The following is a 12,782-nucleotide window of genomic DNA, read 5'->3' as shown; positions in this document are numbered from 1 at the left end:
CTCCCCAATCACACTTACGTATACGGTACAATCATACTAATGTCATTCCCCGTCTGAATGGCATATACTTTCTTGACACGTTTCTACTCAACTTATGGTTTTATTGAGTTTGATTGTAATGACATTCACTCGCTTCTCGACATAGAAACATCACACCTCGCCTTTTGTTAGGTCTCTGGGTGACTTTTGGTACGGGTGGTTCAGGAGACGATAAAAAGGGGTTGGATTAAAACCGCGAAAGACTTGATTTATTTGTTTGTCTTCCACTTCCGATACTGCCCGAGGAATATCCCAGTCATGCTTGACTATACGTTCAACCCCGTCGCCGCCGTTCCCTTATCCTCCTGCTTTGCGTCTGTATTCTGTCCCGGTTTGATCCAGCTAGCGTCAATGGACCAGCGTGTATGAGTGTTTGCTGGTGATCGGGATCCAAGTTGTCACCAACCACTCGAAGAAAAAATTCAAAAAATTATCATTGTGCTATACATACCCAGGCTGATCCTGATAAATCGATAAAATGACCTTACTTAGCCATATCTGCCCATATCTGCTTCAGTCACATCAAGACGAGCAGTCGCCCCTTGTAAGAAGCTCACTTGAACCTCGTTGCAGAAGAAGTAAAGAAGCAAAGTTCAAGAAGGTTCGGAAAGAATGGGTGGCATAGAAGCCCTCAGGCTCATTAAACTGGGAACCTGGCAGAAGTATATCAAAAGAGTGTAATCTATTACTATATCTCAACTAAATCTCAGTGGAAAGGGTATGTTAATAGTGGCAAAAGCCATACCCTCATCGATAGGCGCCAAACACCTAGTATGTTTTGCTAATACGGTATGGAGATCTTTCCGTCGCGATCCGTAATTCACAGATCGTTCAATTACCGTCGGATGTGAACACGTCTATTCTGCCTCTTCCCGATCTTCTTACCCCATGGCGGCGGAGGCGGAAAAGCATTCGATTTCCTCTCAGACAGTCGTTTATCATTGTCTACGGATAGAAATGCAATAAGCAATGAGATCCGGGCGTCTGGGAGCGTTATAACATTGTTATAACGTCCGATTTCTTAATTTTACTGACCTACCCCTATAAGCAACGGAGATGAGAGGAGATTGGAAACTCGCGTGGGCTTGTGCCTGATCCGATCGAGGAAAAAATCTTGATTTACAGCAGCTCCAGAAATAGTAGCAGTTACAATCGTGACACTAGTAACATGAGGTTACTGTCACACCGCTGACTTGAATCTCGACGACCATAGTAACGAGTTTCGAACACCGCGAAATCGTCGCCCTTATGTTCCCCAGTGCTCACTTTGGACTAGGAAATGTGAAATCGTGTGTGTGTGATACCGATTGATGTATTCAGCGCCAAGTCGAGCCAAAACATTGTCCATCTCCTTGATAACGGCCAAAGCTTCGCCTCCATACAAAGAGTTGAGAATCGGTAGTGAGAACGAGGGCAGCTTCTTGAGGACAAATGGTCCGTACATCATAATCCCTCAAATGTCAGGAACTATCAAACGGAGGGTGGATTTTTTGTCTCTCTTTGGTTTAGCAATGAACACGATAGCTGGGATAGGTATCAACTGGGCGCGAGATTTACTTTACAACAAGAAAACAATGTAGTGAACAAAACCATTTACAGTCCGCGGGTGCTATAGATACAGGTTTTCGTAATATCATGATCTACAAAGATGGTGATTTTCAGCTAAAACTTAGCTATTGTCTTCGGAACACGATGGCTAGTGGGCGATGAATCGGGTGTGCTGAAAGGGGTTCAGACGTTAGCCTCGCCTGGGGTATCAGGAGGTACAGCACAGAATTTGATCCCAAGTGAGGAAGCATCTTCGAAGGGAGGGTCGGATGCTCCGAGCAGCAGCGTAGGGGTCCTCAGGACGAAGGTGTTTCCGAAGGGTCTCCTGCAGAGTATAGCCATAACAAATATGATACTAAAGGCGAGACCTAGGAAGACGAAGCCGCGTGTCAGAAGATTGACAAAGGAGTCGGATTTATTGTCATACCGGGAGCAATGGTGGCCGCTGCAATGATAAGTTTCTTCGAGGCCGGCCCATCATGCTGAACCCTGGCGGTGGCGATAGTTTTGTTAGCTTGAGCATTGACCTGTGCGATATGGATGATTAAAAAGAACAAGCGGATGCTCTTGACGATGGAGGGTGGCATATTTGATTTGGGGTGAAGGTAGGTGGCCAGAAAGAGGGAGACAGACGAGTTGTTTTAACGCCGGGGGCAGTGAACAGCCTCCAGCCCATAGGTAGTCACGAGCCGGACGGGTGCTAGGACGAAGGGTGCGTGGTTTGGTTTGCTGGACGCAATTAGTGATCGTTGTGACCCGTATCACATCTCGCTAGCACGGGGGAAAGTTGGCTCGGTATTCAATATTCAATATTAATGGGCGGCGGATCTCGAGGGGGATCTCTCGATCAATAGAATGAAACAGCTCGCGCGGACGATGGTTTATGATAAATCCATCAGCATAATCATTCTCACGAGTAATCCAAGGTGCTTTACACACTATAGATTGCATGGTACAATAATACTACCATACAAAACGCAAAAAATCCATTGCCCACTGACATCGTTATATCAAGCTTCCCCAGATGTAGCCTCTTCGTCTCCTTCCCGCGACTCCACGACATGGTCACTGTCGCGCATAGCAGTGATCCAACGCCATCCCATTGACGCTGAGACTATAGGAAATTGAGGCAACAGACTAGAAATCCTCGCCTTAATGTTTCCCCAGTGCTTGACGGTGTATAGTAGAATAGCAATGAACACTTGGGGGTAAACTTAATAACATGGAAGGGCAAAGGTCGGTATGATGTGCGGCGTACCTCCCAGATCAAAAAGTACTTGCAAGTCAAACAATTTTGAGATGTCCAGGTAAAATGACATGCCTGTGGGATGTGATCAGAGAGACGACGTCCGACAAAGAATGGATTTACCTTGACTGGAGGTGGGGTGGTCGATTGGTACACCATTGCTGAGCTGAAAAAGCACGAAGCCCGACACGATGAAGAGAATGTATAATGAGGACATATTGTTGTTGCAGAGGAAGGATGGGGAGACTGGTGGGCAAGACGCGGTGCAGACCAGAACCTTATATACACACAAAAGCACCTTATTTTTCGTGGACATAATCATTGTTTATGACCTATCTCGATCTAGTCAAGCAATATATATGTCATCAGTCGAACTTTGGAAATCTCGATAGGAAATCTGGCACCGGGAATTCGAGGGAATCCGAACTGGGGAATATAGTTCAGAAGCGGTTGGCCAGATCCCGGGGTTATGTGAGAGGGGTACACCATCCATGGCCAATCGTCACCTAAGGGGTTGATGTACGCCAAATAACATGGGGGACACCATTTATCAAACCTAAATCATGAAATGTTGCAGTAAGATAAGTTTTGCCTCAGGGTGATGAGGGGGTTACGGGAAAAGCGATGTAGTTCGCAGGTGATTAGTAAATTCAGCCTCGCGCAAGCAGATACAAACATCAGTCGTCTAAATCTCATGTCATCCGCGTCGTCCGCTAGCTGGCAGGAAATAGTATAACTCTCAATCTCTATTCCTCGAAGCTTATCCATTGTGCTGACGACGTAGTTATACTATAAGCCGAAATTCGACTCCCGAGCGGTTTCCATCCGCTCTGACTGGTATATTTCTCGTAGAACGAAGATGATCGCTGTCTCGTACTGATACATAAGTACATGTATCTGCTTGCGGTAGCGGAAGGTTATGCAGTTTACTGATGACACAAATGTAGAAGGAATCGAAATCGTATGCAAACTTACTGCTAGTTTACGCACCGTGAGTAAGTCTCGGATAACATTAAGCGGCGCCACAAATGAACTCGAACCAATTCAAGCAAATACGAACAGAAATCTACCGAAGTTGTATTGTGAATGAAAATTTTGAATTCCTTTCTCATTGACATTACAATTGTACTCTAGATGAGCTACAAATGCCGCGTTATCCTTCTGCCCGAAAAATGTCATTGACTGAACACATTAAAAGCCAATATAGCTTGAAAGAGTTGACGTACAGTTTGCAGTATCAAGAGTTGCCTTCAAAAGTCCAACTTCGTCAAAACATCCAACCCTTTCCCTTGGAAATCCGAGATGTTTGGGTAACCAGCACAAGCGAGCGTATTGTCAAAATCAGCAAGTGTGTGACGAATTACTTGTGCTGCGCCAGCTTGGCCTTCGAGGACCATACCATACAACCACGGACGGCCAACTAGAAAGAAGATTTGAAGAGTCAGAACCATATCAGGTAAGACTACTATGGAATCGGAGAGCACAGAGTGGACGAGACAAGCGTATAACATTCCACTTGCTAAGCCATCTACTATCTGCATACCAATCCAGCACCCGACCCAGTGCAAGTGACAAGATGACGCTCAGGAATGTTATATGATAGATGTGACCCAGGAAAGGTGGTAGCCTAGGCGTTGTCACCCCTTCATGTCTGCTGCACTTCTCTAAATAAATAGCCGTGCAAACAGAGGGATAGAGCGTATTCAGGCATACGGAGCGCAGCAGGCGTTTAGGGAAACCTCGTGTGATGAGATTACCACACTCCGAAACGAAAGAGTAAACTGAAGCAGAACGTCCGGTAAAAACTTACGAAGAATAGCCTGAGCGCCCAGAGCAAGAGCTTTGAACATATCTGGTCCGGTCCGGATTCCTGAATCAAAAAGGATCGACAGTTTCGCGGTCCTCTGGGCTTCTCTGATTTTGGGGGATTTGACGATACTCTCGAGAGCATATAGCGAAGGAATAGCACCGTCGACTTGACGTCCACCTATCACGTAGGGTCCATGCCAGATTCCATGCGAGCCGTTCACAAGGAGGAAGGGAGGTGGAAAGGGGAGGACAAACGGTCATGGTCAGATAAAGCCCACGTTGGGCCGACGGTGAAGTAGAATAAATTGAAACCATCCTCTCACCATGATTGGACACGATAATCCCGTTGACGCCATAATCTAGAGCCTTCTCTGCATCCTGTACAACCGTCACCGCAATCAGCATCCGTCATAACTCCAGTTAAAATAACGGAGTGTATACTGTATACGCACCACAGCATTCTGTATCCCTTTTAGTACCAAAGGCCCCTCCCAGTTGTCCCTCAAGTATTTCAAATCGTCCCACGTACGGAATTTACCCGAATTGCACTCCTGCAACCATTGCTTTCCGAGAAGTGCTTTGTATTTTGCCTCTTCGTCTCCCTCCAGGATCTTCTTATCCAGGGCATTGGCATCGTAAGGCCACCAGCGTTTACTCTCCGTGATAGGTTGCTTGCCGTTACGAGACATAAATACAGGGTCCGATTCACCGATCTGGACACCTAGTCCATGACCAAAAGGTATATAAGCTTTTTCGAGGTCGTGCGGACGCCAACCGAGGATCATGGTGTCAAGAGTCACCACAAGGGCTGTAAAACCGGCCGCCTTCGCACGTCGGAGTATTGAATCTATGAGGTCGTTCGAAAGAGGCCTGCACTTCACATCAAACAAATGTCAAGATTTGTTCAAAGAAATCTTACCAATAGAGTTGATACCAGCGATCTCCGTCGCCATTGGCGGCGGCTACCTCCTCCATCGACCTGCTACTGGCAGAACTGAGAATATAAGGGACACCGGCATCGTTGGCAGCTCCGGCAGATGCCAATTCAGCATCGGGATGGAAGAGGTTTTGGACGCCGATGGGGGCGACCAGCAGCGGTGAAGGATAAGTCTTGCCAAATAACTTGACCTAATATTGTGTGGCAGATGATTATAGTGGTCAACGACACCGATTAGAATTAAAATTGGTCGTGGTACTCACGCTTAAGTCGCGGGTAGTACAATCGACGAGCATACGAGGGATAATTCCATATTTTTCAAAGGCACGAAGGTTAGCGCGGTATGTTTGGCAGGTACCAGCACTACCTCCCGCATACATAAAAGCGCCTGATAAGGATCTGAATCAGCCACAATCATTTTTCCTTTTAAAGTAGTGTCAAGTTCTACAACGTATCTTGACAAGTACTTTTTTCTGTGGTTGAACTCACCAGGATAATCCTTCAACTTATCCTGTGCTCGTTGCTCAATCTTGTCGTACTCAACCGTACCAAGAGGCTGGGGCCCTCTCCTTGACATGTATATCCCTATCATGTACTGGCTCCATTTGTTGGAGGTCGAGGAAGGGTCACTAGATGACATCGATGGCGTCGATCAAAGAAAGTCCTGTGTGTATCGGAGGACGGGGCGGCTGTGATATCACGTAGTCAGTTTGCAGGAATGGTTGGAGACAGAAAAAGGATGACTTACTACTCGAGTTCTTATAAACTGAATACTCGCCCAGGCCCCACACTGCCACGGCATCAGGTGAACTGTTGTCCATGATCGCTAGAAGTAAAGATTGCGCGTGATATGTAAATGATAGGGGTAAGCCATCCAGATGGAGTTGCGGAAGCCTTGCCGGCGTTTTGCCGCATGCTCAGCACAAATAATAAGAATATATCCAGCTTCGTCTCTACTCCGCGAGGATATTGGGCTGGGAAGAACGCGTTAGCGGACTGGACCGCAGAGAGAGAAGCCGCCGGGTGGGCAGATTCTACACTGGAATTTGTGTTCCCAGATGTCTGAGGAGTTTGAGTGTATAAAAGCCGAGAGATAATAGATGTATTCGATTTTAGGGCGAGATACAGGGAACGGTGGGTGGAGATAAAACTGAGCTGGAGGCAAGGAGAGGAGACGCGACGTTGAATGCTGGCGACGCGTTGTTAGTGGGAAGAGGTAAAGAATGAAGCGGGCCCTGCTGGACGTTGGGCCCGGCAACTTCCGTCGCAGGGCCCTTCACTCAACGAACCTGCACGCCAAAATAGCGAACCAAAGAATCCTATACTATTGAGAACAAGAGGTATGTAGGTATTTTAATGCTGTAGCAAAAGACGACTGTCTTCCCCTAAGCATGATTAGGAGGATACGAAACTTAGGAAACCTCAATAGGCCCGCCGGTGAAATTCTGAAAAATTTCAAGTAATATGTATTTCCGGCTAACCGGGCTAAGTACTTAAGTACTTACCAGTTCGGTTAACGTCGATGAATTACAATCTTCTTGGCCCCCCTCGCTCCAAACGCATCCAATAAGCGTTGTGTCTCCCATTATCTGCACCGTTGGGTGGTATCCGAGATAGTCAACTCGCCTCAAGCACACGAGCTGGCAGCTAAACCCACTTCATGCCATATGGCTTTAGCTTTAATACGTGACTCCGCCTCCTCTCCACAAAGTCAGTTCAGTCCCTCATACGACGTGGCCTGCGGAAGTCCCCCGGTGACTCGTAGGTCATTCTAGACATGCACATACGTGACTCAATGGATTAATATCTGGCTATGCCATATCCACACGCGAAACACAGTGTCCTCGGCGCAGCCGCCAGTTGCGTATTTGTCTAGGAGCTTACAGTGAAACATCAATACCGAACGATCGAGTAGGCTCCAGCGAAGGAGATTTGCGATACGAACAACCACCACCTCCTCTACAGTGGAAAATTAAATGGTTCAGTACTTAAATTGGGAGTTATTGTTTTTTGACGCGTTCTTTTTGCTCAATTGTTTTTGGAAGGCTCGATTAAGGAGAGTGTCATGATCGAGACCCTCGCTCATTTCGTGCATCCTGCGGCTAATATCTGTCATCTGGATCCTGGCATGGTTCTGTACACCCTAGGTACTATCGTTGGTATTCCTATCCAAGTACAGATCCTTCTACGCCAACTTATGGTCATCAAATGGTCATTCCTGCAGAATAGGCTTGATGCACGAACAATCCCCATTCGTTTGACAGCGGCAAAAGTATTATTGTGTTGATACAGGAACGAGCACAGTCCGTGCTTTCTGCTTGCTGTGGGGAAGACCCGATGAAAAACGGTCGGAATCTTCAAAATCATCTTCTAAAGCCTACAAAAGTTCCGAGGCCGGGTACGGCGCGGAGCTGAGAGGAAAAAAGCGCATTCCTTCAGATTCCCATTTGCGTGCAGATGTTTTTGGGACATGAACGAATGATTTCACCTGTAGCCGGTGCTTTTGGGGCTTTGTTCAAATACTTACATCACCGTAAGAATTCGACAGTCCGAGTCGTATATTTGAAGCCCTGGCTAGAAAGACAAGTAATTCTTCAACTTGAATAACTTGTCAGTGGTCTGAGCGGAAGCTATACGACGCCACACACTGAGCGTTGCTCCGTATATCTCTTTCGGCGGAACGTTCGGCACAATTGACTGGACCAGTACCATATCATATTGCTAGAATAATTAATCACAAATAATCATTGGTTTCTACACCCACCTCCAAATTTCTGTTCTGCTACTTCATACCGGTGTCTCTCAACCTTCAACCACTCACTCTATGACCTCCGCTCAGAGCCATCGGAGCTGTCCTAATCCTATTTCCAAGTTTTCCCTCAACCACAACTATCTCGCCACTTTACGAGATGACGAATGCCAGCCTTGGATCATCAGAATTCTTCAACGATATGTCGAGTCTCGACCGAACGAGTTCACCTAGGCTGAAGTTATTGGGGTTCGGAAACTTGACTCGCCACACAAAATTGGGAATTTTTTCGTAGCCAGATATCCTGGCAATTCCTCACGTTGCAGAAATGGGAGCGCAAAAACATATACATGCTTCTCGTTTTTGGCTCGTCCTGATTCGAGTCATCAAGGTCCAATGGTAGGCCGGCGGTTATTTTTCTCAAAGTCCTTCGTCGATCTCACGTGTATCCTGCGTGTATCTGACGGTCTTATTCCGCGTGCTCATCAGTTTACTAGATCGGAAGTCTAGATTTCCCGCAACACCCCAGCAATTTAGTACCATTCGCAAACATTCGGAGGTGCCACGTTGTTCGTCGTTTGTCTTGCTTCATTTTTCAAGATTCAAGATTCAAGCGTGTTTTAAGTCGCTTGAGGAGTGGAAGCGACGAAGCCTGCCATGTGGGACCTTGTAGAACATGATCCCTAAAAATGGAAGAAGCGCTCTGTATGATTGATTGATCCCTCTTGGTGCGTAACATTTCTGATACTTCCGGTGATGAATTCTACTACGTCCAAAAACAACTTATTCCTTTTTTATGTTGACCCTTTCAAGCTGCCTCATAAGTGCACTCTGCTGTCTGGTAAGATGCCCGTCAATAGCCGAAATGTCATCGTTTGAATCATATAAAAGATTAGGATTTTTGGACCCTTCAGCTCATGTCACCTTCCCTTGTTTTCAAATCAGTTTCTCCCCCACACGCTCCTTCATCCGTTCTGCTCGAATTTATCCGTTCTCATGTTGACTAGATGCGCTCACGATGCGAACGACCGTGCATGGGCGAAAAATGCCGTTTAGGCCAAATTTGTACTGTTTTGACGATATTGGGAGACGCGGAACCAACCCGGAACTCTCGACCGACCGCGGGAAATTAAAACATTGTAAGTGTCAAATTTCTATTGATCATCCATGATGACTATCAATAACACATCATTGACAGTGTAACCTGCTGCGAGTGGATTCTATCATGGTCAGGCGGTCCCGGGGTCATCAGAAATTCTGCTATTGTTGGCCCTTCTGATCATGAGTACATGTTTCTTCGAAACTTATCAGTCACCGTTTGTCAGGTATTTAAGGTCTTGTTTCATCATTCTTGCACCCCCACCCTCAAAAACTCTCCCCGATATCCTCCCCGATATCTTTACTTTCCTATCGGCGTTGAAGTCGCCAACACATAGGATTGGATAATACTTCATATCACCTATGAAGATTTTACTGTTATACCCAATACTAGGCTCCCGCTGTTGAACCCGAGACAATTTACAGTCATTCGTTGGGTGGAGCGTATCAAACAATGTAAGGCTGACATTTACTTCACGCTTCCATGTTAGAAGCGGTAAAATAGAGTGTAGTGCGTGCTACATTTTCCATGCCCCGACCTTACGCTGACCTTCTGTCTCTTGTCATCACTATTGTGTCTATTTTCCCCAGATACATGGGCTGATGGCGCCTTGATGTCACGCCGCGGGCCTCGGTCTTTTCATGTTGTGGCGAGTCTGCAAAAGGCAAAGAAGATTCGGCCTATGTTTTTTATGCGCTCTTAGTCGGTTCGGCCCATTTATATTCTCTGATGCACGAGTCCCGATATCGGTGACTGCAACCCGACCGTGCGGTTCACTGGCTTATACATCAAGTGCGGCATCTTCTTTTTCTCATGAACGACTCGTGGAATGCGTGCACGTCTCCGGAATTGCTGTTATTCGACTTGGAGGAAGTTATCTCGTAGGCTTCCTTTCTGAAAATTTCCACTACAAAAGGCGACTGCACGATACGCGAAGACACTGAAGACAATAAACCTTTATCAACTGCCGATGAAACACTTCCAATTCACTCGGACAACCGCGGCGTTGCTTTATATTTATCTGTAACACGCACCTCAATTCTGTGGCTTCTCTCTGTGTGCTTTTGTCCCAACCATCCTCAAGTACCCTCAATAATTCCTATCGCTCAGCATCGGTGCACAATGGTATCAGGTGCGTGAGTATCGTTTGATATCAACCTTATCCCATTGGAATTCGCTTGTTGTGGACCGAAAGTCCACAACTGGCTATCGCCTCGGCCTTTGCTTCGCATCACAAGCCGTGTTGTATCCTCACCGGTCGAGCCAGCCGTAACAAAACTCCGCATCCAAATTACTGGGCATGATCTACCATTGTTCAGATTTGGGAAATCGGAGATGGGGAATTCTATTTGTACCGCGAGGATCAGATCTCAAGGGCTATTCATAGGCCATGCTCGGTGAGGTTTTATCATGCCTCTTGTTATTTTATATGTTAGCCGCATTCCGGATTTACCCTTTTTTCGAAAATTCGATCGTCGCAAGCATGCAGGGATGATGTTTTGATCCAAATCCTTAGGAATCAAGATGTTTGGGTCAGGAATCTCGGCGACCTCTTGATGGGCTGGAATCTTGGTGGATTCGAGTCATTGGGCTGTGAGAATCCTTGTTGAAATCTGATGTGCGCTTTGGATCGTCGAGGCCGTGGACTTGCTTATTCGTGGTTTACAAGAGTCGCATAAATTTAATCCAATCGATTATTTTTTATTCAATGCTCACCCGGATCGCTCACTCAGCACATCGGAGCGTGGATTTTTTTGTTGTATGGAAGAAAACTTGAAGAATTGATTAAATCATCATCGAGGGAACGTAGGCCTTCCGGAACTGCTCAGGACAGGAGCGCACCGCAAAGGTGATCCACGCCAGAAGCTGTTGATTTGTTGGGACAATCTCAGAAACGGCAGAAGGGTTTGCTGATATTTGGATGAGGGGGTCGTTTAAATTACCTTTCGTCGAGAACTGATATACTTGTGAAGATCCCAGGATGACGGGTAAGGGCATGGAATCCCTGCAGTCAAGAGATGCGCTTTACAATACTAATTATAGTGGGCGCAATCGCAGCTTTACGATTCCTCCACATCTCTCCCGACTATGATAGCTCGGCTAAAATCTGTAGGATTGGATACTTCCTGGTCTTTTGTCTACCCCAAATCCTGGTGCAAATATTTCACAATAAGTGCAGTGTCCTCGCTAGGCTAGATCGGACACTGGGCGCTGTGTGGAGTTGTTCAGGGCTGGGGAACATATCCTTCTTATCCCCGAAAGTATCGTGCAGAGTAGTACCCTCAAGCACTCAATTTCGGGCCCTGATCTCTGGGCGAAAATTTGGTCGCGGAAAAGAACGCAAGCAATCCTACAAACAAAATGCTTCGCTGTCAGTCCGCTATCCAAGGGAGGCGGAGTTGGTTGGATATTTAATGACATCACTGATCAAAGCTTATATGTCAGATTACGACATCTTTTGAATCTGGTGACATCCATTCCTGAGGCACTTTCCCAATGCTTCCAATTGGGATAGAATTGGATTCCTCTATACATAGCATTTTTTGCAATTGACGGAAAATTCCTACAAGTCACCACCGTTCAACATTTGCCAGTCTTCTCGCGCTATCAATCGTCATATGCTGTTGTGGGCTTAGTTATCAAAGCCTTTTTATCGGTTGTCATTATTTGAACTATCCGCCTGAGAGTCAAATAAGTACTGCTTTCTCCCACGGTACTACCTCATATCTTGACGGCTGGCATTCCCACTCGTTTCATTCTCAGCGCGCACCGGCATCATAATAATGTATACATATTCTGTAAGGTTTCTCGTGTTTATTCGCATTGATTGTCACGCACTTAGCATGTTCTTTGGCCGCGAGCGTGCGAATAAATCTCCGATCAGATCAACCCATTAACCGCCTTCTAAAAAGGGATATAGTGGATGTAATTATAGCAGTACCTATCACGTTGCCTGTAGGCAGTGCCCAGTGAGGTTCTTCTCCCCGTCTCCCTGAAATCCAAGTCATGATCACATCTGACCGTGATCTGTCTGGAATAAATTGCATCGACGATACAGTTTGCAGAAAGGATCCTGGCTCGGGTCTCTGCATTGAAACGTGCGACTATTCAGATTTCACAACTTTATGTCGATATACTTATATAGGGCCACATTTCGTTTTCTTGTATCCATTTGTCGTACCATGAACTTGTCTACCTTCGTTCTCTTCGAGATACTCCTTGGTATTCGATTTTCGAACGCCATCCCTGTCGGCCCACTTGAAGAACAAGACGTCGAGGGTACGTTGACTACTATCCCCCACCGACTTACTTTCTTGCCATCTCATGAGATATTAAAGTAGGACGTTCGACTTTG

General features: G+C 46.3%; 4 protein-coding genes across 4 annotated transcripts; all 4 read right to left on the bottom strand.

Annotated features, from left to right (window-relative positions):
- Positions 1-305: 305 nt before the first annotated feature.
- On the bottom strand, positions 306-1,483 carry AGABI2DRAFT_144061 (hypothetical protein; the record flags this gene model as incomplete). The annotated part of the gene is made up of 6 exons (XM_006462421.1): positions 306-415; positions 597-692; positions 785-807; positions 879-984; positions 1,075-1,167; positions 1,306-1,483. The coding sequence occupies 6 exons, from the start codon at positions 1,481-1,483 to the stop codon at positions 306-308; spliced, it is 606 nt and encodes a 201-aa protein (XP_006462484.1).
- Positions 1,484-1,770: 287 nt separating this feature from the next.
- On the bottom strand, positions 1,771-2,174 carry AGABI2DRAFT_119342 (hypothetical protein; the record flags this gene model as incomplete). The annotated part of the gene is made up of 2 exons (XM_006462420.1): positions 1,771-1,955; positions 2,015-2,174. 2 exons carry the CDS (start codon positions 2,172-2,174, stop codon positions 1,771-1,773), a joined length of 345 nt encoding a protein of 114 aa, XP_006462483.1.
- Positions 2,175-2,512: 338 nt separating this feature from the next.
- Positions 2,513-3,424, bottom strand: AGABI2DRAFT_193618 (hypothetical protein). Its single transcript, XM_006462419.1, has 4 exons — positions 3,238-3,424; positions 2,957-3,175; positions 2,846-2,908; positions 2,513-2,788 (listed from the first exon to the last, which is right to left on the bottom strand). The coding sequence occupies exons 2-4, from the start codon at positions 3,153-3,155 to the stop codon at positions 2,598-2,600; spliced, it is 453 nt and encodes a 150-aa protein (XP_006462482.1). The 5' UTR covers positions 3,156-3,175; positions 3,238-3,424; the 3' UTR covers positions 2,513-2,597.
- A 659-nt stretch (positions 3,425-4,083) lies between these two features.
- Positions 4,084-6,219, bottom strand: AGABI2DRAFT_119340 (hypothetical protein; the record flags this gene model as incomplete). The annotated part of the gene is made up of 7 exons (XM_006462418.1): positions 4,084-4,253; positions 4,644-4,820; positions 4,864-5,020; positions 5,095-5,512; positions 5,562-5,770; positions 5,843-5,967; positions 6,069-6,219. The coding sequence occupies 7 exons, from the start codon at positions 6,217-6,219 to the stop codon at positions 4,084-4,086; spliced, it is 1,407 nt and encodes a 468-aa protein (XP_006462481.1).
- Positions 6,220-12,782: the final 6,563 nt, after the last annotated feature.

Source organism: Agaricus bisporus (genome assembly GCF_000300575.1).
Source record: "Agaricus bisporus var. bisporus H97 unplaced genomic scaffold AGABI2scaffold_7, whole genome shotgun sequence".
NCBI lineage: Eukaryota > Fungi > Basidiomycota > Agaricomycetes > Agaricales > Agaricaceae > Agaricus > Agaricus bisporus.
Note: the sequence above shows the minus strand (reverse complement) of the source record. Positions and strands in the feature narration are given on the sequence as shown.